Genomic DNA, 26489 nt, shown 5'->3' with positions numbered 1-26489 from the left:
CTATGCTTATGAACATGGATAAAGGATTCCTCTATGGCCAATGCCTGTAACCCACTGTCTGTTGTAAAGAGGTGATGGCCCTCAAAGCGCAGAACAAAGTCACAGTAATGTAGTGGTTAAAGGGGGACCCAATAGTCGTATGAGAACCACATTTAAGTCCCAAACTGGGGCATTCTGGGAGATAAGGCTCTCGAGGCACTGTATGAAGGCTTTAACAGTAGGGATTACAGATGAGCAAATAAGAGACCAATTTGTGTTGATGTGTGCGAATGACAAAGTCAGGGAAGATCTGTGGTTGAAAGGAGATCCTAAACTCAGTGAGGTGGTGCTAGTGGCAAAACAAATTGAACATTCCCAGGCATGTGTTGTGGAATTATTTAAAATTCTACTACAAAAACCAAGCCGCAAGTGGTAAATGCTGTTCATTCCAAACCAGTTGTGGTATCCTAAAATAGATACTTGCAAAAAACAAAGGAGCGTGTTTTATAACTGGTAATGTGGGGCATTGGGCCAACAGCAATGATTGCTCTGCTCTCAGGTGTGAATGAGTTATTTGTGTGTTGGGGAGGGGGGGGGGGAGGTTATTATGCGAAGTTTTGCAAGAGTGGATCGAGCTTTAAAACTGCAGATATGGATAAAGGAAAACCAAATTAAGTAAATGTGGTGAATGAACCTTTCTTGTTGCAAGTTTCTGAGACTGTCAATGGAGTGAGTGGAGACGATGAGCATCCTACTGATGTAGTTTGGGTGAATGATGATGATGTTCAAATGATGATAGATTCAGGTGCGCATTTGACATTAATATCGGATGTGATGTTTTGAAAAATACTGTATAGACAAAGTTGAGTTGTTCAAACCGAATGTTAAACCTTTCTCTTATGGGGTAAACCTATTGAGTTGATTGGCTACTTTAAGGGGCATTTCAGTTTGAAAGGGAAATTAACCGGATGGTAAGGTTATGTTCCTGTTGTTGATGACACCATGTTGTATTTTGCCTCAAGTAAGCTTGAAGAAAGCTCTGAGCACTGGACAGATGGTCAAGAGCTACAGGTATTTAATATGTCACCCCTGATGTGGTGGAGTCCAGGAGGCCTAAGTAGTCATGTGGTTAAGGTAACCCTGCTACCCTGTGAACGAGGTGTCTGTGGTAATGGCCAACTGTAGAAGTGGTTTGTGAAAAAGTCTACTGAGTAAATGTTTTTCTGTGTCCACCAGAGAAGATTCCACTCAGTTCTGGACTTGACCAACACAAGATGCTCCTAGTGAACCTCCACTTGTGAACATGGTCTCACAAAGTATTGTTGTGGTGGACGCATGTGATGCTTGGTGTGTGGCACTAAGCAGTCATTTCCAATAACCTTATTACCTTTCTTACAGTAAGAGAACATCTACTCTGAAAAACAGGCAGCAACCTTTGGAATGCATTACCCTCACTGGGTTAAGGTATGTTTTCCCTGTGACAACGTTCAGGGTTGACGCCAAGATGGGTTGGATGCGCTGGGGATGAAGGTGGAATTATGATGCATGTGTATTAACGGAAAAACAAAAACTGAAAAACCACAATGAGGAATTCTGAATCCTGGAAACCCACATTTTAAGACGACAGTTTTATTGAAACCCAAATGAATCAAAAATTAAAGGAAAAATGCTAAAGATAATTTAAGTGCAACATTTGAGTGGAGTTTAGGGGTAGTGAAGGTTTTTGGGGTTCAGAGATTGGTGATGTTTAAGAGTGATTAAGGTTTTTAAGGGACAGAGATGGGTGGCATTTAGGGATGTTGAGTATTTTAGGGATCAGGAGGAATGGGTGGATTTTAACGGCATAGGGTTTTTTGAGTTCACAGATATGGAGAGGTTAGAGTGAGGAGCTTATAGGGTTCAGGGATGGGTTGTGTGTAGGGCTAGTGAGGTTTTTTTAGGGTCAGTAATGGGTAGAGTTTAGGAGTGGTGAAGGGTTTATAGGGTTCAGTGGTGGGCGAGCTTAGGGATGGTGAGGAGATTTTAGGGGTCAGGGATGGGTAGTGACAGGTTTTAAGCATTCATGGATGGGTAGAGATTACATGCAGAAGGGCGTTTTTAGGGTTCAGAAATAGCTGGAGTGTAGGGAGTAGTGAATGTTTTAGGGTTCAGGGATGGGTGGTGTTTAGCGGTTGAAAGACCTTTCAGGGTTGAGGAACCAAAAGTAGCCCGGGCAAAAATGCTCAAACCAAGCCTGTACCCTTCATCTTCTCAAGCAACCTCTCTTCCTATCAATCCATTCTCCCGGTCAGTCTCTCCTCTCCCTCATTGATCACTTTATCTACCTTCCCCCTCCCTCCCTATCTCCCTCTCTTGAACCCTATGCCAGCTGTAATTAACCTTAGAGAGCTGGGTGAAAGGGTAAAAAGGCACCAGGAGTGGCCAGTGAGCTTTCACAACCAGCCTCCACTGTTAGGCATGGTGAGGGGTATTTAGGGGCCAGGGATGCCTAGTGTTTAGGCATTGTACCGTGGTCAGAAATAGTCAATGTTTCGAGGTGTAAGGTGTTAGCAAATTAAAATAATCCAAAGTAATTGTTTGACAATGTAAAAAGATATACATCCAAAAAGTAAAGAACTGAAATAAATACCTCAGTCAAAAAATGTTCTGAAAGTAAGATCTGCAAGCACAGTATTTACATCTAAAAAAAATAAGCATGCAAAAGCCAATAAGTAAAATACAAAAAAGTGAAGACATTCTATGAATTGGCATCTAAGTAATGGGAAATACAATCCATCCTGCAAATATCCATGAAACCGTTTAGGTGAAATGATTTCTCAATAATTGTTTTCCATGAAATTGTTTTTCTATAAGAATCACGTACAACCAACATTTCTGGGCACTGATAGTGAACCCTAGCCTTGTGGCACAAGAATACCACCGAGTGTTTCCTATGGATAGCTCTCTACTGACACTCTTGGTCAGCCAATTGTCTAACTAATAAAAGATGTGAGTAGAGTTTTTGTGCAGATGAGCTACCACCACTGCCAAAGACTTTGTGAACACCATTGGAAATGTAGTAACTTCGAACAGGCAGAACATTGAATTGGTGGTGTTGTCCATTTACCACAAACTGCAGATACTGGTGGTGGGTTGGACTTATGGAATTAGATGTGTGTCTTAAGCCGAACACCAATAGGAAGTAAAATTGACAGAAGCAGGATGACATCCTGTAGGGTAATAATATGGAAGGACTCCAACAGGATGCATTGATTTTACAGGCTGAGGTTTAAGACTGGATGTAGGGACCCATCCTTCTTGGGAATGAAAAAGTAAAAGGATTACACCTTCGCCATGTTTGTATTGGAGGCACCAGCTCGATGGCACCCATGGCTGAGAGCACCTGCATTTTATCCTTGAGCAGCTGGGGCTGGTCACCGCTGAGGAGGTGGTGCAGTGGTGGTGTGGAACCCTAAAAAAAACCCTGTTGGGGGGGCGGAGCTTGCCGGCGTCCATGAAAGACGTGCGAGCGCTGAGCTCCTCGCCTGAGCCCCTTTAATATCCGACAAATCTATCCTTTTGGCGCCCAGCCAGTCCTGAAATCGGTGGTGGACTCTCCCACTACCCCCCCGGCCTGGTGGGGGGCCTTTCCCCGGTTGAAATCGGTGGTGGTTTTGCTCCGTTGTTCGATAGAGGGCACGGCGGCGGACCAGGCCGTAATCCGCGGTCTATCTTGGGGAGCTGCCCGAGCTGCGTCACGTTACGTGCGGCCACTGGTGCTGTAGTGAAGTCGGTCCTCCCACTTGGTCGCTGCGCTACGATTCCTGCTGGGTGTTCTCGGATGGTGCGCCTGGAGGCGGCTGTGGTGGACCTGTCCACGGTTGTACATTTCATGGAGGAAGACTGCTGATGCTTTGAGGTGCACTGGCAGGGTGCGGGAGGCCCTTGGTGGATTGCTGTCTCCTCGCGACGATTTTTGCCGGCTGCTGCCTGCCATTGGGACGCCTTGGAGACCGCTGTGGTGCAGTAACTTGGCCGTGAGTTGGAGTGTGGGGGCCCAGTTTGCTGGACTTGGGTGGGGCCGGACCCCGTGGGATCACCTAGTGGAGCGCTTCTTTGGCTCCTGGGCCTACTTGTGTTTCGGCGCCCGCGACCGCCATTTTGACTGCATTTCTTGCTGCGCAACAACTCGCCCTCCGGAGCTTGCTTCTCCAGCGTCCCCTCCTCGCCCCGCCAACACTACCTGGCGACGTTTTTGCTTGCAGTGGGTCGCACTGCTGACTGTCCACCAGGAACACTATGGGGAAGGGTGATAAGAACCAGCCAAAACTGTCGTTTGACCAGCGGAAGGCGAAAGGTGCAGAGGGGCCGTCTACGGATGCCCCACCGCGGCCCACGGCTGCTGATAGTTCTTTATGTGCGGACATCCGTGAAATGCTGGGTGCCATGGAGAAAGGCTTGCAAGATAGCATGGCGGCGATTGGCACAAAAATAGATGCCCTGTCCTTCAGGATGGACCGTATGTCCGAGAGGGTGGACAAACACGCCGAGCGCCTGGATATGGCAGAACGGCAGTTAACGGAGGCTGAGGAGGCCCAAACAGAGTGGGATAAGGATCGCAGACAATTCAGTCGCCTACTCCAAGTCATACAGGACAAGACAGAGGACTTGGAAGCACGCTCCCGGCGCTCCAACGTCCGCATTACCGGAGTGGCGGAATCTACCAACACGGGCAAGATGGAGTTGTTTGTGGAGAAGTTGCTCCAGACACTGTTGGGGGAGGAGGTCTTCTCCCCTATGTTCATCGTCGAGAGGGCACATCGCACCCTGGGGCCGAAGCCGCAGCCTGGACTTCCACCACGGCCGATTATTGCCAAGCTGTTAAACTATAGGGACCGCGACTTGGCGCTCCGGCTGGCAAGGGAGAAGGGAAATCTGCAATTCGAGGGTGTTGGACAGGCCCCATGAAGGGCCGCTCTCCCCCGGCCCAACCAGGCCCGAGTCCGGGCCCGCAAGTACCACACACCACCATTGCACGTCCTCTATCCCCTCAGAGACCCCTGCCCTCGAGCATGTCAACCTCGTGGGCCCGATCCACTGCCGGCACTCGCGCCCATCCTGGGGCGCCATCTTGGACACTCCACCACGAGGCCGCCTGGCCCCCGATCGACCTCAACCCTGGGCCTGGCCAGGCCTCAGACATCCCGGCACCACCATCCACCCAGGAGGTGAGCGGGCTACTTGGCAAGTCAATGGGAGAAAGAGGTGTCGATGGCTCTCCCCCGCCAAGTGCCGCTCGCCCATCGCCTCCCTGGGCGCCGGCTCCACCCCCCTGCTGGGTGTCTGGACTCACTCATCCCGGACCTCCCGACCTCCAAGTGCGAGGGTCCGGACATCAAAGCACACCAGCCCTATAACTGGGGCAGCCCCAGAGCAGGAAGGCAGTTGTATCTTGGAGTCGAGAGACGTAAAGAGGAACTCATCCTTGACGGACTACTGGCGCTGCCGTAGCTCTGTCTTGTGCACCATCGTCCTGCCTGTTGGCGCTGCCACAGCCTTCGCAACCTTCATATCCTTCATCGTCGTCGGGACCTGCTGGCGTGGCCGCGGACCGTTGTAACCGTCATCTTCACCGGGACCTGCAGGCTCCGCCGCGGACCGTCGTTTTCCTTCATCCATCTCGGGACCTGCCTGGCTCCGCCGCGGCCCGATCATCTAGAACGCCGAGCTCGAGGATTGAGAGCTATTTTCCACTCATTGGTAACAAAGACTGTCCCGCTACCCCTTTCCTAAGCCAGAGACTAGAACCGAGGGGACCCCTGAGTCCAGACCTCCTTGTATCCTATCATCGTAACCTAAGAATTGCATATAAAGTCTCGTTAACCTTCAACCTTGTGTGGTGTCCGTCTGTGGGGGGGAAGTTACTTGTCTGTACAGTCGTTGGAGACGGCTCTCCCTGGAGACCTCTCCCCGTAATCTCGGCCGACCCTCCCGGTCCGTCTAACATTGGTGGCAGCGGTGGGATCCGAATCACCGCATAACGTACAGAGAGTAGCTCACCCCACGACGAAATCACAATGACAACCAAAGAAAGCGGATCAACCGAGAAGTTCCAAATGGAGAAACTGGAGGAATACAGCCATCGTGAATTAAAACAATTCTGCATCGAACTGGGTATCGCTACCACCGGACTAAGCACCAAAGACGATTTTAAGCATGCCCTAGAATCTTGGGCAGAGACCGGGGCTGCCGGAACCCCCGATCAAAGCACCGCAGAAAAAACCACCACGGCCCCTGAAGGGCAAAGAACGGGTCTCTCGCAAGACGAGATCCAAGAAAGAGAAAGAACCCGACTACACGAGCTAGAAATGGCCCGACTCAAGATGGACGTTGAACTCAAGTTGGCCGAACAAAAAAAATCAACTTAGAGCACCTGCGTCTCCGAGAAGAAAGAGAGGAGAAACAGAGACAAAGGGAGCTCGAGGAAAAGAAACTGGCGTACGAACACGAACGGAACCTAGCCGAGATCAACCTGCGCAAGCAGAATAAAGAAGCAGGGGTGCCCGAGCGACCCCACACCTCAGGGACCACAGACAAAAAGGTACACATCCCCAAGGATGTTGTCCGAGAATATTTCCGAGAGGACGACATCCAGCAATGGTTTAAGGCCTATGAAATCGCTATGACTGCACACCGGATCGATAGAAGCGATTGGGGAGCCGGTCTATGGGGGAAATTCCTCAATGAGGGCCGCGATACCCTGCTACAGCTCCCGGACCACCAGATGACCTCCTATGACCATATGAAAGCGGCACTCCTCACCCGCTATGGCCTCACACCCGAGATGTACCGTCAGAGGTTCCGAGACTGCACCCGCATCCCGGGTACAACTTGGGTGGACTATGTAACGTACTTTAGCCGAGCTTTCGAGGGCTGGATCAGAGGAAGCAACGTCACGACCTACGAACAACTGTTCAATCTGATGGTATGGGAGCATCTGTCGAACAATTGCTTCATTGAGCTCCGCCAGCACCTCCTCGACAGTAAGTTAACGGATCCCCGGCAGCTCGCGGCCGAAGCTGACCGGTGGGAGATCACCAGAGTGGGCCGGAATGGGTCCTACGAACAGAACCGGAACAACAATGGTCAGCACCGACCAAGAGGAGGAGGAGGGGGCCAAGGGCGAGGAAGAGACAACGCTCCGGTCGCCCCCGCTACCAGCACCACCCCCCCGGCCAACCGGGGCGGCACCCCAGCGCGACCGGGGTACAGAGCCAATGTCACGTGTCACCGATGCCAACGAGTAGGCCACTATGCAAACGACCCAAACTGCCCGCAGTACCAGAGCCCAAGACCCCGCCAAGTGGCCGCTGCGGCCCTAGGGGAAGAACAGATCTCCGAGGAGCAGGAAGAATACGAACAAGAGCATCAAGAGTGGGAGCCAGCCGCCATGGCTCTAGCATGCTTAGGGGGGAAAGACATGGTCCCGCGGGTCCCCCTACCCGCTAACACCCAGAAGTACAGCCAATGGGTGAGCATCAATGGACGCCGGGCCGAAGCCCTTCGTGACACCGGGGCCAGTGTAACAGCCGTCCGCTGTCACCTGGTGACCCCAGAACAGTATCTACCGAACATTCTCTGCCCTGTACGATCAGCCGATAACTCGGAAAGTCTGTGTCGGATGGCCTGCGTCCCTTTCGAATGGGGAGGGGTCTCCGGCATGTTGAAAGTAACGGTCCGAGACGATGCCCCCGTAGACTGCCTCCTTGGAAATGACCTTGAAAGCTCTCCGTGGGCAGCCGTGGAGCGAAGAGAACACCTGGGGATGTTAGGCGTCCCGGACTGGGCGTGCGTCACCACCCGGTCCATGGCCGCCCGTGCCAACCACCGCCCAGAAGAACCCGAATGGCCGGCGCCACCGCCTCCGGTCGCCCCAGCCGAAACCACCGACCATGACATCCCCCCCGAACCAGCTCAACCTTCCGACCTCGCTAACCTCGACCAGTGGCCTCAAGAGGGGGGGCCCACGCAAGAACAATTTCGCCAAGAACAGAAGACCTGTCCCTCCCTCGAGGGACTCCGCCAGCAAGCGCTTGCCCAAAGCGCAGGGGATACCTCCGGAACTCATTGGGTCTACTGGGACAATGATCTGCTGTACAGCGAGCAAAGAATCGCCGAGCTGGGGGCCAACCGAGTATTAGTGGTACCCCTCCGTTTTAGAGACTTTCTGCTAAACCTGGCCCACGATGTCCCCCTAGCAGGACACCTGGGACAAGATAAAACCTACAGTCGCCTAGTGACCCACTTCTTCTGGCCCAAAATGAGGAACGATGTGCACCAGCATTGCCGATCTTGCCCCACGTGCCAAGCCAGTGGGAAGAGCGGCCGCAAACTAAAGGCCCCCCTGCAACCTTTTCCTGTGGTCACTACCCCATTTGAGAGGGTCGGAATAGACATTGTGGGGCCCTTGGACCCGCGCACAAAACAAGGCCATCGATTCATCTTGGTGCTAGTGGACCACGCCACCCGCTACCCTGAGGCTGTTCCTCTGCGGACTGTGACAGCCCCGGTAGTCGGCCGGGCTCTGATGGGGATCTTCTCCCGTGTGGGCTTCCCCCGAGAAGTCGTCAGCGACAGAGGCACGAACTTTATTTCTAAATACATGAAATCCCTCTGGCAACAGTGCGGGGTCACCTACCGATTCACGACCCCCTATCACCATCAAGGGAACGGACTTGTTGAGCGGTTCAACCGCACGCTAAAGGGGATGATCGGGGGGTTGGAAGAGCCCCTCCGTCGCCAGTGGGATGTGCTGCTGCCGTGCCTCCTCTTCGCCTACCGAGAGGTCCCTCAGAAATCCCTGGGCTTCAGCCCATTTGAACTGCTATATGGGCACCCAGTGCGAGGGCCACTCAGCCTAGTCAAAGAAGGCTGGGAGATGCCTCCGTTAAAGAACCCTCCAGATGTCTTCCGGTACCTCCTAACCCTCCGCAACCAGACCCGGCGGTTCAGGGAACTGGCAAAAGCCAACCTAGAGGCCAGTCAAGAGGACATAAAAAAATGGTATGACCAGAATGCCTCATCCATTGAATTCGAACCTGGCCAACAGGTATGGGTGATGTCCCCCACTGAGCCATGCGCCCTGCAAGACAAATGGACGGGGCCCTTCAAAGTAGTCGAGCGCAAGGGCCCTGCCACCTATCTCATCGACATGGAATCCTCCCGGAACCCTCTCCGGGTCCTCCACGCTAACAGACTAAAGCCCCACTTTGTGCGAACAGAGCTCAGCCTCCTGATGGCCACAGACAATGGGGCTGAAGAAGACTCCGAGCCTCTCCCTGACCTCCTACGGACTCAGGAGCAAGATGGCTCCGTGGATGGGGTCCGACTCTCGGAGGCCCTCACCAGAGAACAACGCCAAGAGTGTCAAGCCCTTCTATCACAGTTCGCCAGCCTGTTCTCCCTCACCCCCGGTGTCACTCCCTGGTGTGTGCACGATGTGGACACGGGGGACAGTCCCCCTATCCGCCACCGGGCCTACCGCGTGCCAGATCGGGTACGGGCCTGCATCCAGGAAGAGGTGGCCAAGATGCTCACACTCGGGGTCATCGAGCCCTCAGACAGTCCCTGGGCCAGCCCTGTAGTACTGGTCCCCAAAGCAGCTGCACCCGGCACCACACCAGAACTCCGGTTCTGCGTCGACTACCGGGGCTTGAATGCGGTCACCAGAACAGACGCGCATCCCATACCCCGGGCAGATGAACTAATCGACCGCATGGGAGCTGCCCGCTATCTCAGTATCTTCGATCTGACGGCGGGCTACTGGCAAATCGGCCTCACACCCCGGGCGCAGGAACGTTCTGCCTTTTCCACCCCCGATGGCCATTACCATTTCACCGTCATGCCCTTCGGCATGAAGAATGCCCCGGCAACATTCCAACGGCTCGTCAATCAGGTCCTGGCGGGGCTCGAAGGATTCAGCGCCGCCTACCTAGACGACATCGCTGTATACAGCCACCATTGGCCCGAGCACCTCCACCACCTCCGAGCAGTGCTGCAAGCCCTTCAGCGAGCTGGCCTCACGATCAAGGCCAGCAAGTGTCAAATTGGGCAAGGGTCTGTAACCTACCTCGGGCACCAGGTGGGAAGCGGCCTGGTGGCCCCTCTGCAGCTAAAAATTGCCGCCATCCAGTCTTGGCAGCCCCCCATCACTCAGACCGAGGTACGAGCCTTCCTGGGCCTCACAGGATATTATCGAAGGTTCGTGAAGGACTACGGTACCATAGTAGGGCCCCTCACAGAACTCACGTCAAAAAACCAGCCCAAGAACGTCAACTGGACCCCAGAGTGCCAAACTGCATTTGAACAACTAAAAGCCGCCATGTGTTCTGCCCCTGTGCTCCAGGCCCCCGACTACAGCCGGGAGTTCGTTGTCCAGACGGATGCCTCCGACCATGGCCTTGGGGTAGTCCTGTCCCAAGTAAACACCGAAGGCCTTGATCAACCGGTGGCCTTTATCAGCCGGCGACTCCTACCACGGGAACAACGCTGGAGCACCATAGAGAGGGAGGCCTTCGCGGTGGTATGGGCCCTCAAGAAACTCCGGCCCTACCTTTTTGGCACCCACTTTCGGGTGCAGACTGACCACCGACCCCTGCAGTGGCTGATGCAGATGCGGGGGGAAAACCCGAAGTTATTACGCTGGTCCATCTCCCTGCAGGGTATGGACTTCACAGTTGAACACCGTCCTGGGCCAGATCACGCCAACGCGGATGGCCTGTCCCGCTTCTTCCGCCTCGACGAGGAGAGTCCCCAAGAGGATGGGTGACTCTCCCCGCCTTCAGCTGGGGGGGACGCATGTTGGACAGGCCCCATGAAGGGCCGCTCTCCCCCGGCCCAACCAGGCCCGAGTCCGGGCCCGCAAGTACCACACACCACCATTGCACGTCCTCTATCCCCTCAGAGACCCCTGCCCTCGAGCATGTCAACCTCGTGGGCCCGATCCACTGCCGGCACTCGCGCCCATCCTGGGGCGCCATCTTGGACACTCCACCACGAGGCCGCCTGGCCCCCGATCGACCTCAACCCTGGGCCTGGCCAGGCCTCAGACATCCCGGCACCACCATCCACCCAGGAGGTGAGCGGGCTACTTGGCAAGTCAATGGGAGAAAGAGGTGTCGATGGCTCTCCCCCGCCAAGTGCCGCTCGCCCATCGCCTCCCTGGGCGCCGGCTCCACCCCCCTGCTGGGTGTCTGGACTCACTCATCCCGGACCTCCCGACCTCCAAGTGCGAGGGTCCGGACATCAAAGCACACCAGCCCTATAACTGGGGCAGCCCCAGAGCAGGAAGGCAGTTGTATCTTGGAGTCGAGAGACGTAAAGAGGAACTCATCCTTGACGGACTACTGGCGCTGCCGTAGCTCTGTCTTGTGCACCATCGTCCTGCCTGTTGGCGCTGCCACAGCCTTCGCAACCTTCATATCCTTCATCGTCGTCGGGACCTGCTGGCGTGGCCGCGGACCGTTGTAACCGTCATCTTCACCGGGACCTGCAGGCTCCGCCGCGGACCGTCGTTTTCCTTCATCCATCTCGGGACCTGCCTGGCTCCGCCGCGGCCCGATCATCTAGAACGCCGAGCTCGAGGATTGAGAGCTATTTTCCACTCATTGGTAACAAAGACTGTCCCGCTACCCCTTTCCTAAGCCAGAGACTAGAACCGAGGGGACCCCTGAGTCCAGACCTCCTTGTATCCTATCATCGTAACCTAAGAATTGCATATAAAGTCTCGTTAACCTTCAACCTTGTGTGGTGTCCGTCTGTGGGGGGGAAGTTACTTGTCTGTACAGTCGTTGGAGACGGCTCTCCCTGGAGACCTCTCCCCGTAATCTCGGCCGACCCTCCCGGTCCGTCTAACAGAGGGCATGAACATCTCCCTCTACCCGGACTTCACGGCAAGAGTCCAGGAGGAGAGGAAGCGCTTTGCCCCGTATAAGAAACAGATGAGAGATATGGGGCTGGACTATGCCATGTTGTACCCGGCGAGGCACAGAATTAACAAGCAGGGGCACTCGCACTTTTTCACGGACCCGGCGGATCTGAAGAAATCGTTGAAGGAGTGGGCCAAGGAACAACGCAACAGCCCGAGGGGTCAGCAGGACAACGCGGAGGAGGCCGCTTCTATGGACGGCCAGGGGTGATCTGCCTTGTGATCTTTCCGCCAGCTGAGTTAGACTTCATCTTAACCAAACTGCGGGTCCTAAGAACCTATTTGCCTGATAACGTGGGGTGTGCTTTACTGTTTGCGGACTGTACCGTGGCTGTGGCACTGACGGGACCTGCAGCCAGGTGATACCTTTGGGGGGGCTCTCCTCCGACTGGGGGACATGTTCTTTGATGTTTCTCCTTTTTTTGGGCTGGTGAGGGCGCCGGAAGTTACTGGGGGGCGGGATGGTGGAGCCACTGTGTTCTGTGGTCCTTGTCCTGATTAACTTGCTGTCTGGCTGGGAACCTCTGACCCTGCGCTTTCGGCTTTTGGCTCCTCGGTGGGCCTGTGGGTTTGTAGTGTGTTTCTTTGGGGAGGGCTGATGATGGGTGGTGGTGTGTTCTGTCTGACCGGGTTGGGGTTGGTCGGCTGTGGGTGGATGGGCGCTTGCTCTGAATTTCTTGTGTTGAGCGGGCTTTGTGGGTTGTTCGGGGACTGTTGGGGGAGGGAATTGTTTGGGCCAGCTACTGGATTGTGTCTGCTATACCAACTGTGCTACTCTGATTTGCTTACTACCCTGCAATGGCGAATGTTGAGTCCCTAGGGCCGGATGGTGGCCCCCAACTCTCTCAGACTGCTGTCCTGGAATGTGAGAGGGCTGAATGATTTTCGAAAACTTAGGAAAGTGTTGGCCTATTTGCAGCGGCACAGGGTGGATCTCGCCTTGCTGCAGGAAACTCACCTTCCTCTGTCCAGTCCTATATTGCAATCTAGGGGTCTTGGGAGTGCTTGTGTTGCTGCAGGGTTCACCACACATGCTAGAGGTGTGCTTATGTGGGCTAATCCCAAATCTCAGTTGTCAATGCAACGGGTCGCTGTGGACCCGGAGGGTCGGTATGCAGTTGCCCGGTGTGTGGGTAAAGGCCATGACTTGATGGTTGTGAACGTGTACGGCCCCAACTATGATACTCCAGCTTTCTATGCCTCGCTGGCGGATGTCTGTCGGCAGTTCGAGGGGTCTAAGCTGCTATGGGGGGGGGGGAGACTTCAATTTTGTGTTGAACCCGGTATTGGATAGATCGGCGGGTGCCCCTAGGGCTCCGGCGGCTTCGGCATTGCTTATGCAGGCGGAGCTAGTGAAAGTTGATCTGCTGGATGTATGGCGCCATAGGCATCCGGGGAAGGGTGGTTTTACTCACTACTCGGCCTATCACAATATCCACACTAGGATTGACTACTGGTTTATTTCCCGATCCCTCCTCGACCCGGTGAAGGGGTGTGCTGTGTTGCCTCGCACGCTATCTGACCACTCGCCACTGCTCTTGCTGCTAGATGCCCCAGCTAGGAGGATACCTCAGTTCACTTGGAGGTTCCCCCCGTATTCACTTCTAGATGAGGCTTTTAGAGGGGAACTGGCTGAGGACATAGACACATATTTTTCAACTAATGTGGGGTGGGTGGATAGTGTCCAGGTGCTCTGGGATGCCTTTAAGGTGTATATCCGAGGGATGACGATGGCCAAACACTCAGGGGTGCTCAAAGCTATCAGGCAGCGGTTGAAACATCTGGAGACTCAGTTGTCTGCCTTGGAACGGCAGACGGGAGGTGATGGGACTGCGGACATGCTCGATAGGCTGCAGCCACTCCTGGCGGAATTCCATGAGGAGGCGGACAGGGAGGTGAGGCATATGGGTAAATACGCAACAGCGCGCACGTATGGGGAGCGGGACCGCCCTGGCTCCCTGCTAGCCAAACTAATGCGCAACAGCAGGCCGCCACTAGTGATTGAGGAGTTGTTAACGGCCAATGGGGATGTGGTGACTGGGGAACAGGATATTTTGTCGGAATTCCATACTTATTACACAGAGCTGTACACATCGAAATCGAGCCACCTTGATGAAGAGATAGACGATTACTTGAGCTACATTCAGATGCCCTTTTTGGCTGACTGGCAGAGGGAATTTTTAATGGCTCCAATCCGGAAAGAGGAGATCACAGAGGCGCTAGAGGGGATGAGGTCGGGCAGCGCTCCTGGGTCGGACGGCCTGACGGTGGCCTTTTATAAGGCTTTTCAAGATAAGCTGGTACCCTATCTGATGCTTCTTTTTGACGACATTTGCCAACAGGGTAGCATGTCGAAGTCTATGAGGGAGGCGCTTCTCATCACCATCCCGAAACCGGGCAAACCCCCCAATGAATGTGGCTCGTATAGGCCGCTTTCGCTGATTAATGTAGACGCTAAGTTGTACGCGAAGGTCTTGGCGACTCGGCTGGCTCTCCTGGTCCCGGGCTTGGTTGCCCCAGAGCAGGTTGGGTTTGTCCCTGCACGGAATCTGACTTACAACATTCGCACGGTGCTGGGCACTATCCAGCATGTCTGGCAGGAAAGCAAGGCAGTGGCTATCTTCCTGGATATGGAAAAGGCCTTTGACTCGGTGGAGTGGTCCTTTATGCTCAGAGTCCTTCGTAAGTATGGGCTCGGTGAACCCTTCCTTCAGAGGATAGGAGCACTATACTACAAGCCTACTGCGCGGCTGAAGATAGGGAATTCGGTCACTGCCCCGATTGAGATTAGCAGAGGCACGCGGCAGGGCTGTCCCCTCTCCCCACTTCTGTATGCATTGGTGGCGGAGCCCCTAGCCTGCGCTATACGAGAGTACCACGGGTTCGAGGGGATCAACTTTCCTTCTTACCAGATTGGCATCTCGACATACGCAGACGACACTTTGTTGTATGTCCGGGACCCGGAGGTGAATCTGTCGGCGGTCTTGCGGGAGGTGGTGCGATTCGGGGCCCTCTCGGGCCTTCGGGTTAATTGGAATAAATCTGTGGCGTTGCCCTTGACTCTGGTGACAATCCCATTCGACTCGGAATACCCGCTGCAGTGGACTACGGACTCCATACGTTATTTGGGGATCCGTATACACACCGACCCTGAGATCCTGATACGAGAGAACTATGGGGTCGCCTACTCCAAGCTAGTGGATGACGTTGAGGTATGGTGCAGGCTCCCGCTATCCCTACTGGGTAGGATTGCAATCATGAAGATGGTGGTTCTCCCCAGATTCCTCTTTCTCTTCGCTAACATACCAGTCGTGCTCTCCAAGGCATTTTTTCGTCAGCTCACTCAGACGCTTATTAGGCTTGCGTGGGGGGGGCAAACAGCCAAGGGTTCAATGGCAGACACTCCTGCTTCCTTATGAACGCGGGGGTCTGGGGGCTCCCGACCTCGAAAGATATTACAGGATTGCGCAAGGGGCTCATCTCCACACCTGGATACATGGGGACCCTGGCATCCCGCATGTGAAACTGGAGCGCCTCTTTGCGGACCCAACTCCGCTCCCGGCCACAATATGTTGTCCTGTCGATCGTAGGGTCGGCAATTTGGACTCCATTGCCGCCACTAACCACGCGTGGCATGCGCTGGTCCGCTCTCGTGAAAGTGAGCTGTTGTACTCTCCCCTTCTGCGAGTGGAATGGGCGGTGTGGTTAGCCCCGCTGACGGAGAAGGGTGTCCTCAGGGCATTACGGGACTTAGGTATAGACAAGATGGTCGACCTCTTTCTGAATGGCATAGTGAAGACGTCGCAGCAGGCCCTCCAGTCCCACTCTGGGGCGACGCTATTGCACAGCTTCCAATACCATCGGGTCCGTAGAGCGTTGCAGGAATTACTGGGCCCGGACTTGGCGGAGCTGCAGGAAGTGCCTGAGCTTACGTACGTCATTGAGAACCCCTCTCCCCGTAAATTGGTGACTACTCTTAAGAAACTTGGAGATAGGCACCGGCAGTGTCCGCCTTCCAAGGCCAGATTGGCCTGGCAGAGTGATCTGCAGTCGCCGATCTCGGATGAGATGTGGCTATATTGCTGTACGAACACTAGGAAGATTTCACTCAACAGCCGACACCGCCTGATTCACTTTAAATACCTACAGCGGGTCTATTATACACCGGACAGGTTACATAGATACGGTCTGCGGGAGTCAGCGGAGTGTGAGCGTTGTCATTACCCCACGGCTGATTTCCTACATATGTCCTGGACCTGTCCTAGTATCCATAAGTTTTGGCGGGAGGTGTTTGCGGAACTCAGCTCCATGCTGGGAGTGGAGGTCCTGCCTTGCCCGGCGCTGGCGTTGCTAGGTTTTTCTAAACCGTTACCTGTGGCTATGCGACGACTGACTGACATGGCTTTGCTGCTAGCCAAGCGCCTGATTGCGTTGTGCTGGATGAGGGGGCCGGTTCCTACTAAGAAGCGCTGGGAGTCGGACTTGTTGTATTGCTGCACACAGTCTGAAGTGTACAATGAACTGCTTCCCCCGAAGAGTCGGCCAAAAAATTTTTGGGGGTTGTATAGGGAATGCCAATGCGCTAGGGGGGATAGTGAGTCAGACCCTGATGGGGAGGAGTTGGATGAACTGCAGGAGGGCGGGGTGGCGATGGCGGAGATTAATATGATGTGTGGTTGACTGTTCCCTTGCTGGGGGGTGGTTGACAGGTCCCATTCTGATTTCAACTGAGAAGCGGTGTGTATGAGTCATTGGGAGGGCTGGGCTGGGAGAGTGCATTTAATGATTCGGCTTGCTCGCTACATCATCCCATTGGGCCCTCGGGTCCGTAGCTGTGGGTTTCACGTTCGTCTCTGGATGAGGTAGTTCATACAGGTGGGTGGGTGGACACGGGCATAGGTAGGCTGGCAAGTTTGTAGTGTGGGTTTTTGTTTGTTTTTCTTTTCTCTCGATGTGGGTTTGTTGCACCTATTTCTTTCCCCCCCTTCTAGGAGAGTTTATCTCCATGATACCGAGGCTTCGTTTAGCACCTGCGAACTGACTGTATTACTTTAGCACATCGATCTATGATCAGGAGTATCGGCACCTGTATTGAATATACTATCCTTTTGATACCAGTCGTGACCTGATTTCAAGATCCGATTCTATTCGCTCTTTCTTTCCCACGAGTTCGCCGCCAGGCCTCCGGGATGCTGGCATTACGGCTGTGTATATGATCTATGCTCAGGGATCTGGGTGCTACCTATTGTTGCCGCCGGCCTCCGGGTTATAGGCGATGAGTGCTGTGTGCAAACTTTGAAGGTGTAATAAAGTACAAATTTAACAACAAAAAAAAAACCCTGTTGAACCACTGACAGCAGCCATTTATCTCCGGAAATGCCCTCCCACCTCATTCCGTCGACAAGTGTTGTGTGGTAATGGGAATCGGATAGAGTCACTATTTGGAGGCAGGGGCACCACAATTGGAGACACCTCTCTAGTTGCCCCTGGATATATCTTGGCCAAATGTCTTGGAAGGCTGTGTGTCCCGGAAGGATTACTGTTGCTTTTGGTAGCCTGCACCTCGGTAGATAATGGTGGCACGCCCATCTGATCTACTGCTTATGAAAAGTAGAGTTGGTTGTAGAGAACAGAAGGGCACCCATTGCTTAAGCTGTTTCTGTCTCCTACTAAATCTTTTCTACCATCTCATCAGCCTAATAGCCGAAAATATACCCCCATCAAAGGTCACATTAATTGTACATCTGGCCAGTGGTCAGAAATCCTGAATCAAGCATGCTGCTGCACGACTAAACTGGTCTTTATTCCCCGGGAGGTGGTATCCACAGCATCCAATGCGTACCTTATATTTGTACTGGAAGATACCTTGCCCTCAACTAAAAGTTCCTGGGCTCTTTGCCTGTGGACCTCCGGGAGGTGTTAGATGAGCAACTCCATTTTCTACCAATGTTGGAGGTCATATGGGAAAGCAAGCTGACAGAGCTGGCGTTTCACAACCGCCACACGCTTCCCTGCAGCATCATGACTCTTGCGTTCCTTCTGGGGTGGAGGTGGAGCATCCACGCTGTGTGAACTATGAGAGGTTTTGGAGGAACCTGGCCTTGTATGTGTACTGGATCATCATTGGCTAAAATGCACTTTCTACACCACCCATGGAGTACCCACCATAGCTTGCACTGGTTCTTTAAAGTTGTGGCAGATTTTTCCATGCCTTTAAGCATAGCTCAGCATCGAAGTTGGATCTAGGGATCGAGCGATGTCCACTGGAAGAGCTGGACTAGAAGGTTGGAGCCTTTTGAGTATGGGTTTGGGGCTCGATGCCCATCTCTCCCTTAGGAATAGCTTCCTGTCTCAGCTTGTAGATGCTTGGGGGGTGGGGAGGGGGGCATGTCGAACTGGCTGGGATCAACCCTTTTGTGTCTCAGGAGGAAACGGGGTCCTGGATGCGTTTCTGTTCTTCAGTCCCCAGGGCCTTATGGCTGGACGCTCTACTAACTTCTGCTTGGATTCTGAGGCCTCAGAGGATAAAACCTCCAAGCTTTACCTGTCTTGCACAAGTGGTAAGCCCGATTGGCCAAGTTCTCCCTCTGCGCCAAAAATGTTGTCCTGCTTGAAGAAATTTTGGTTTTCAGACAACTATTGTTGCTGTATCCTGTGATGCCCCTAGTGCTTCTCCATACAGTACCAAAGGGCCTTCTTGGACAAGGATGCCTTGCAGGCAGAGCAGGAGGCTGTGTTGTGCTTGTGTGACAAGCACAGTTTACACAACCAGTGTTGTTCTTAACAGGGGTACTTAGAATTGCACCTACCTAGGGCTAGACAGCACCCCCCGCCCCCACTTAATCTCTGGAAAGTGACTTGAAGTTCCTTGGTGTCGCATTGATGCAGGTTACAGCTGTGGGTTTCAGGTTCCAGTCTGGCGAAAAATCCTGAGTTGCGGTGCATCAAAAAACGTTAAGTTGCCTAACAGAAATATTTGCAGCTGCTGCAGAAGAAGTCACCAACAGTTTTCCGGTCACTGAAGCCAAACTTCCAATAGATGGCAGCAAAGATCCCCTTGGAAAATACTTTGTCCCGGAGCTGGCATGCGAATGTCCTAACCCGATAGCAAAAGAAAATATTAGGAGTCTTTTGCCTGGTACATTGTGGACCAAAGCTGGAGTCGCAACAGATCTTGTAACTCGAAAACAACTTCAAAGAAATATGATCTCAGCTCTGTAGGGCAGGAGTATACAGAGCCCATGTATCTATAGCCACACATGATACAAACCTTCTGCTTCTAGTCTTAGCCTGTGTATGTCTGACCAGATATTATGTATACATGCCTAGTTTATAATTCTTTGTGATCTTATAACACCCAAGCCCGCTGCTTATGCTCACCTGGTCCAGATACTTGGATTGGATCTTGTGCCGAGCCTCACACATGCGACACGGCCGATCTGTTTCGGGGAAGACCAGCTGGTTCACGATGATGTTGTGTGTGTCTATCTTGCATTTGGCAAGCTCTTGGATTAGTCGCTCCGTCTCATACAGGGACAGGAACTCGGCAATGCACACACAAATGAAGGTGGTCTGCTCCTGTCGGAGAAGAGGGAGATAAATCAATGTAGGAGGATAATGCACACAGAATGAAGATCTGCTACTTATGGATGAAATAAAAACAATAACTAATGGGGGTGGGTGGATAGGGAGCAGATTAATTACAGTGGGTGAGCACATGGATGAAGGAAGTTTTTACTAGCTGCAGAGCCTTAAGGACAGTAACTTCAAGAGGGAGTCAACTGAAAGGGGTGGCGCTTTCCAAAGGAGTGTAAGCAGAAACAATTCCCAACAGGTGTCATATAAAGACAGTTTCAATAATGTATGCAATGTGCATTACAAAAAAGGAAGAAACAAGGAGTCACTTGAATTTTTTGAAAAAAGGCAGTATTATTCACCAAGAAGCAAACGGGAATGGTCTTTCACATGACAATACAGTTAGAACAGCACTGCACAGAGCAGATCATGTGGCTCCAGCATTAACTGCTCGAAGCACCACACCAGAAGAGCCCCAATTGCCTTCCGCCGCCCTGATTCATTCAGGCGCAGCAAGTCCTGCCCGCTGATCTGATACAATCAACGATCACTTACACGACACACCCATCTCAACGAGGTTTATGGGTTATCTCCTGTTGCTCTTACACGCTTTCCAAAGGAGGGCAGAGTCAGCAATTAATATAGGGAGGATGGACAGTAGAAGAAGATACAAGCATTTTCTCGAAGTGACGCAAGAGCATGTGGGGGCAGATAAAGCTACAGAGAAGGCTCAGTTCTTCACAGCATCTACAAGCAATGTAAGTAGCCGAGTGCAAAAGCATTCACTTGCGGATAAACACAAAGCCCACTTAACCATGACAAACAAAGGGCAACTGAAAACTAACTCAAAATAAAACAATTCCATTGAAATGTCTAAACTGTGAAGAAAGTGGACGCCTTCACTTGCAAGGTTGTTACCAGATGACTCAGTGCGATACAGTGGGTGATGTGTTTCAGACCAAGGGCCAGGTGTGGTATTAGGGGTGGGAGGGAACAGGATGGCAGGGTAGCCAAAACAAAATTATCAGTGTATGCAAATTGGCTCCTGCATGGATATGGGTTGGCAGTTTCACTTTGGAGGGGGGAGGGTCAATGCTTAATACACCCCCCGCAAGACCAGTGTGCACCTTTCAAGTGACATGCTCAAATATTGTCCAGGTCCAGAGGTCAATAAAACGAGAATCCCTGGTAATATATGATCACAATCCTTGGAGACCACGAGATTCTACAACCCTATACAAATATAATAACACCATTCTGTTGCAGAAACTTGACAAAGTAGCGTGTTCTGCTCAAGAAAGGATACATGTTCATGCACTGAATGATGGTCAACAAGTATTGGTAATCATCCACTGTATCCCCTGTAACTCCCTCATCATTTTGTTTCATGTCCTCCATTAAAGTCTGGACAACCTCATTTTCCTTGTGATAATCTAGACTAGGTAGAGTTTACTTGCATGTATTAGTAAAACAAATTAACTTCACCAGACACACTAAGGTTTCAATAATATTGCGTTTTTAAATGTATCATCATTCTTCACTTCTTCCCTTCTGAAATGCTGCCTTTCTATTGTGTAATGTAATGGTAATCAATCATTGGAAGGATGAAAGGCTGAGTCGCCCTGGGATTCAGACTAGTGATCTGTAGATCACTGTATATCTCGATGTCTGAGGTATACCTCGCTGAGCCATCCTACTCAAACGACAGCAGGTGGCTCTGAAACAGAGCTGTAGTAGGGTCAGCTAACAGCCAGGAATGTGTGACAGACTCTTCTCCAGTGCTACTAGCTTTTCAGGCTGCTGTACCTGGGAGTGTTAAAGTTTGAATAGGAGGAGACACAGTCTTGTTATGAAGCTGTTAGACCAGAACTCTAAAATTAGAGCGTCCGTGCTTGAGTAAGTTGCGAAATCCTTTGCAATTGCCTTTGGCCTCTGTTCTCTTCTACATCTAAAAAAACTATGAGCTCTCAGAAGTGAGTGAAGACCAGTAATAATCACCTACAAACAAAATAAAATGAACATTGTCCAGCCTGGCATGCTTATACCAAGGATGCCCAATGGGGGAGTAGGCTGGATCCATGCCACCTTTTCAGTATGACTATTATGTATATTATTTCCAGCCAGGTTCCTTGTATATAAAGCTATTTTATGTGGATATAATGAGACTCTGACCTAGATTTGGCTCTCATGGAACTATGCTGGATTCTTACGGCCTAGGTAATTCAGGTTGGAGTAGCACACTATACGTTGACTCAGTGGACCATTCATTTATTTAAACAAACTGATCAGGACGAGGTGGGCGAATGGTTAAGGCGATGGACTGCTAACTGGTTAACAAAAAAGTGACCAGTCCAGCAAGGCTAGTTTGACTTTTCCTATTTTTGCAGAGTGATTCAGCAATATAAGAAGATTAGTAGAAAATGCTTACCGGATCTTTGAACTGCTCACTGACTGAGCGGATGACAGGTAAAGTCTCTTCCAGCTTGGATGCCAGCTGATCTGCATTCATATCCCCCAGACCCAGCATGTTACACATCTGGGGAAACAGAACCGCCATAAATAGGAATTACATTTATTTTTGGGTTTCATTGGAGACGCACAACTTTGTTAGGCACATAGGGAAGAAACTGTCAACATTGGGGCAGAGTGTACTAAACTAAAACAAGAGTGAAACAAACAGTGGAAACGCAAGCACTATACAAATCCACACAGATTTTATTAAAGTATTGACACCTTAAGCTTTGGTAGCCACTAGGTTTCACTGGGGCGTCACTGCGATTTTGAGTCCAGGCCCTAGTGTCACCACTGTGCCCGTCTGTCCCTCAAGACCAGGGCTACTGGAATAATGTGATTTTTGGGGCGTGGAGATTTTTGCATAACTGTAGATTTTCCGCATTTGCCACATAATCCAAGTACTAATGAGGTGCCACCAAAGCCCACGGAGTGTTACTACGTTTAAAAATGAAGAAAATTTGAAGCAATACTATTACAAAATGTGCTGCATTATGCCGCATAATTTGCGTTTTCTCGCCGCATAATGTGTCCATCTCCTGCCGCATAATTCCAGTGGCCCTGCTCAACACATCAGCCAATAATGACTGTGCCTGAACACGGTTGCCAGCGCTCCTCTCGGGGACTTCATCCAGAGCCACGGAGTGTCCCTGCTGTAAGAGTTGCAGTTCCTAAGACCTCCGGCAATGCAATTCTTTAGCTAGCTGCCGAGTGTCAAAAATGCAAAAGTTACCCGTAAACTATCAAGAATTCCCAGAACATGCTCCAATTGAGGAAAGAGCTGATGACCCACCTTTTAAAAAAACATGGTCAATGGGGGCACAGGGTTAACATTGTTCAAAAGTCACCGGTGTTAAGAGCATGTTGTGAAACATAAATGACAATAACGCTGGTGGTAATTAATTACCACGACATCACGATGAGCTGCTCCCTGAACCCAGCAATCTCACCAGTCGCTTAACTGTACCTTTGCTTTCACTAAGAGTGCACTCACTGCCTGGCGTTTATGTTTGTCGTAGACAAATACCACATATCTACACATACTCAACAGAGGCCATTTGCTTCTCCAGGGCCTCAGGCGAGGCTATCACGTGACTGGCCACGGGTCGCTACTACTCCTCCAAATACATACAGCCTCGATCGACGATCAAGGCTCTATTTTGCCTGGGGCTTCACCCAAGCCTCAGCTCTAGAGAGGCTGCGCGGTGTCTGCCTGCCTCCCCGAGCCCGGGCCGCCACCACTGGCAGGCCTGCGCCTCTCCCTCTAAAACCAAAGCGTGACTTGTCACTAGGAGTGACCACAGCACTGTCCGCCTGCACCCTCGAGACCGCAGTCAATGGCATACTGGGAGCGTGCACCGTGCCAGGCTGTCCCTGCTGGGCCACACCCCAGCTGGGCAATGCAGTCCTCCCCGGCGCCGCCGCCGTGGGTGAGAGGCCGGCACTGGGTGTAGTAGATTCAGGGCCACGTCCTCTCCCAGCGGGGCCTCACCTGATACATCGCTGAATGTTTATTGCCGGTCAGAAGGCGGCACATGCGCAGTATTTACATGCCACAGCCTATGCTCACGAGGACAGTGAACACACATTCTGGACGGGGACAACAGTCACCATACCTGCGATATGAAGGGGCTGATCTGGTTTTTTATCTGCATGAGCCGGCCCAGCCCCCGCTCCACGATGGTGGGGAAGTTCAGCAGCCGAAGAGTGTGTCCCGTGGGGGCCGTGTCAAACACCACCACCGAGAAGTTCATTCCCTTCACCAGCCTGCAGGAAACACACCCAGGAACAGTTAGGGACGAGTCTGATTCCTAATCTCAGCCACAGCCAACCGTCCAGTGGAAGAGCAAGAAGTGACAGAGTCCTGCTGCACGAGATCCTGGCAACATACATTCACTCATTCAGTCCTCAAATAGCACACCACGTTCAGGTTGGCATGTCCACATGCCGAACAATACTACCACTTAGACAACCACGTGTGCCACGGAAACCTTATAACCTGGTATGAGCCCAGACTTCCCGAAACACTCGACTTTGCTGAGAGTTAGAAAGATCACTTGTGGTTGTCGTGTCCTTGATGTAGCATCCAAGCAGTGGGCAGCGCATGTCATAATACAAGACAAAGGACACACCCTTCCCGGACACGACAACCACAAAGGAATCCCACACCGCCATATTCTCAAGCATTTGGTGAAATATCGGTTTATACCTCCCTCCCTCTCGGATATGAAGACCCAGAATCCCCAGTCACAAGCAAATACATGTTTAATACAACACACTAAAGTGTTTACACTTGTCACATCATTCGTTGACAGAGATCAGGACCAAAGACACACCCCCTTAGACCCTCTCAAGCTGCTTTCGAATAAAGCTCAATATTAACTCCAAAACTGAAATACATTAACACTAGATACAAATAGCTGATACCAACAAAACTAAATAAATCAGTGTAATGACTGTACCAATTGCAACTTGCACGAGAGAGACAAAAATATAAATACGAGGCTCATATTGCATCTGTTGCTAAACTTGTATGGATCAAGAGAAGCATGGAATGGCGAAATAGGGCTGGGCTATTTTCGTTAGCAGCTGCTAAGTTTTTCATTAGACCTCTTCTTTTCGTTTTTTTATTACGCAATACATTGACCTTCATTTCCATGATCCCTAGCCCATAATCAGTGTAAAATATAATAATTAAGAAAGGCAAATCATTGTTTACTCACTCTGATGTTTACTGTTGTAGATGTAGTCAAAAGAGAAGCACCACTCATCTGCCGACAACCTGAAGTTCAACTTGGGACATCGAAGACGGCTTCACTACTCTTACCTGACCGAACAGAGACATTCACAACCCCGCACCCAACAGTCTAGCCCTATACACAACAGGCAGTCAAGGAAAGGTTCATCTGTACGTAACATCTCTTCTGTTTTTCCTGCATGGCAGTCACTTTCATAATCAGACTCTCTAACCCCTCCTCTCAAACAAGTGGTCTGCTACACTTTCATGGCCACTTTATGGTTCATTCCATCATCAAAGGAGGGGAAAGAGGTTCTGGACTACCTTAATCCCTCCCCACAGTGTCTCTGAAAGTATCACTGATGCCATGGAGGGCTTGCTTGTGGTCTCCTGCCCTCGTGCTCATGAACCGGTTAGCTCCACACTTCAGGCCATACAAAGGACAATGATGCATGGGTATGTGCACCTGGGCTTCTATACCTCAGTTTATGACAAACCCTGGCATCTGCCCCTCCTTGTACTGCCCCTCACCTGGGCATGGCCCACCAGTACTTGCCAACCTACAAAAACATACAGACCTCATGACTTCCGCGTAGCTCATTGCTTCGTCAATGCCAGGGAAGGCACTCATGGCCTCCTGCATCATCTTCTTGCCCATACTCAGCATGTTGTCTTCCTCAAAGAACTCATCCGGAAGCTCGGCCACCCCCAGGCTGGGGTCTATCTCCTGCGATGTGTTCATGGGGAGAGAAAATGACGGTCAGAGTTTGCATATGTCCGTGGCTTCGCTGTTTTAGCTGTCAGCAACTCAATTAGTCATAGCAACTCTTAAAACAACATGGACACTTCCTGGGACTGCAAGGGTTGATGCACTGTCACCCAGAGCACTGTGCCAACAATGGTTTGGAAACCAATATGAATATATGACCACTTCGCACAAGAAATGGTAGTTTCAAGCAAAGTCAATAATGTTATTTTTATTTTACGCTCATGTTGGCTTCAGAGATAGTCACAAACAAGCATTTACAATGCAACAGTCTCGCCTTTGCAAAAGTTAGAGCTATTGGCATTGTAAATGACAATCTTTATTTATGTGTTGGTTTTCAAAACAGATAATTAAATGGCATTATCATTTACAATGCTACTAGCTTATTCTATCACACTTGTATATGCTTAGGGGGCCTGCCTCACCGGTGTCATTGGTCAGTGCGGTTTACTTCTCCTTCCTTATTGTGGATTTGACTAATTTCCCTCACTATAGCAGTTTGCGCAATTTAAATTAGTTGGTGCTGTCATTACCATACTTCTGATTACAACTACCGCACGTGCTTCTAACAAAAAACTATACAATCTACTGAGAACTATAAAATCTCATATAGGAAAGGCTGGTTAAATGAAAAGGCAGAGGAAAAAATGTTGAGCCCTGTTTTAAGGTAATCTGTTGTACTCAGATTTGCAATCTAGCTAGTACACCACTCAGATTCTTAGCGGGCATTTACACATTTCAAACATTGTTATTTTATAAACTCTCAGATTATACATTATGAACTCAGGAGTACCAGTCACAGGTTACAACAATTACTTCTACTCAGTGCAGTTACAAAAATAATCTGCTGGCCTACTGAACGAGATCGAGAGGGGGAGAAGGAAACAAGGGCAGCGGGAGAGACACCCCTGGAGGTCAGAAGGGGGGCTAGAGAGAGGGGGAGATGGATACAAGGG

At 51.4% G+C, this 26489-nt stretch overlaps 1 protein-coding gene across 1 annotated transcript in view; it reads right to left on the bottom strand.

The window, feature by feature from the left end:
* The window catches only part of LOC147663708 (ATPase GET3), a 32721-nt gene extending 7210 nt beyond the window's left edge, over positions 1-25511 (bottom strand). Inside the window, exons 1-4 of the mRNA XM_086950247.1 lie at positions 25346-25511; positions 23647-23797; positions 21948-22055; positions 19325-19522 (exon numbers count right to left, since the gene is read on the bottom strand). Of these exons, the coding sequence (XP_086806373.1) occupies positions 19325-19522; positions 21948-22055; positions 23647-23797; positions 25346-25509 (621 nt within the window). The 5' untranslated portion in view covers positions 25510-25511. The remainder of the gene's footprint in view (positions 1-19324; positions 19523-21947; positions 22056-23646; positions 23798-25345) is intronic.
* Between the last annotated feature and the right edge of the window lie 978 nt (positions 25512-26489).

Source organism: Lissotriton vulgaris, unplaced genomic scaffold (assembly GCF_964263255.1).
Source record: "Lissotriton vulgaris unplaced genomic scaffold, aLisVul1.2 SCAFFOLD_638, whole genome shotgun sequence".
NCBI classification, from domain to species: Eukaryota; Metazoa; Chordata; class Amphibia; order Caudata; family Salamandridae; genus Lissotriton; species Lissotriton vulgaris.
Note: the sequence above shows the minus strand (reverse complement) of the source record. Positions and strands in the feature narration are given on the sequence as shown.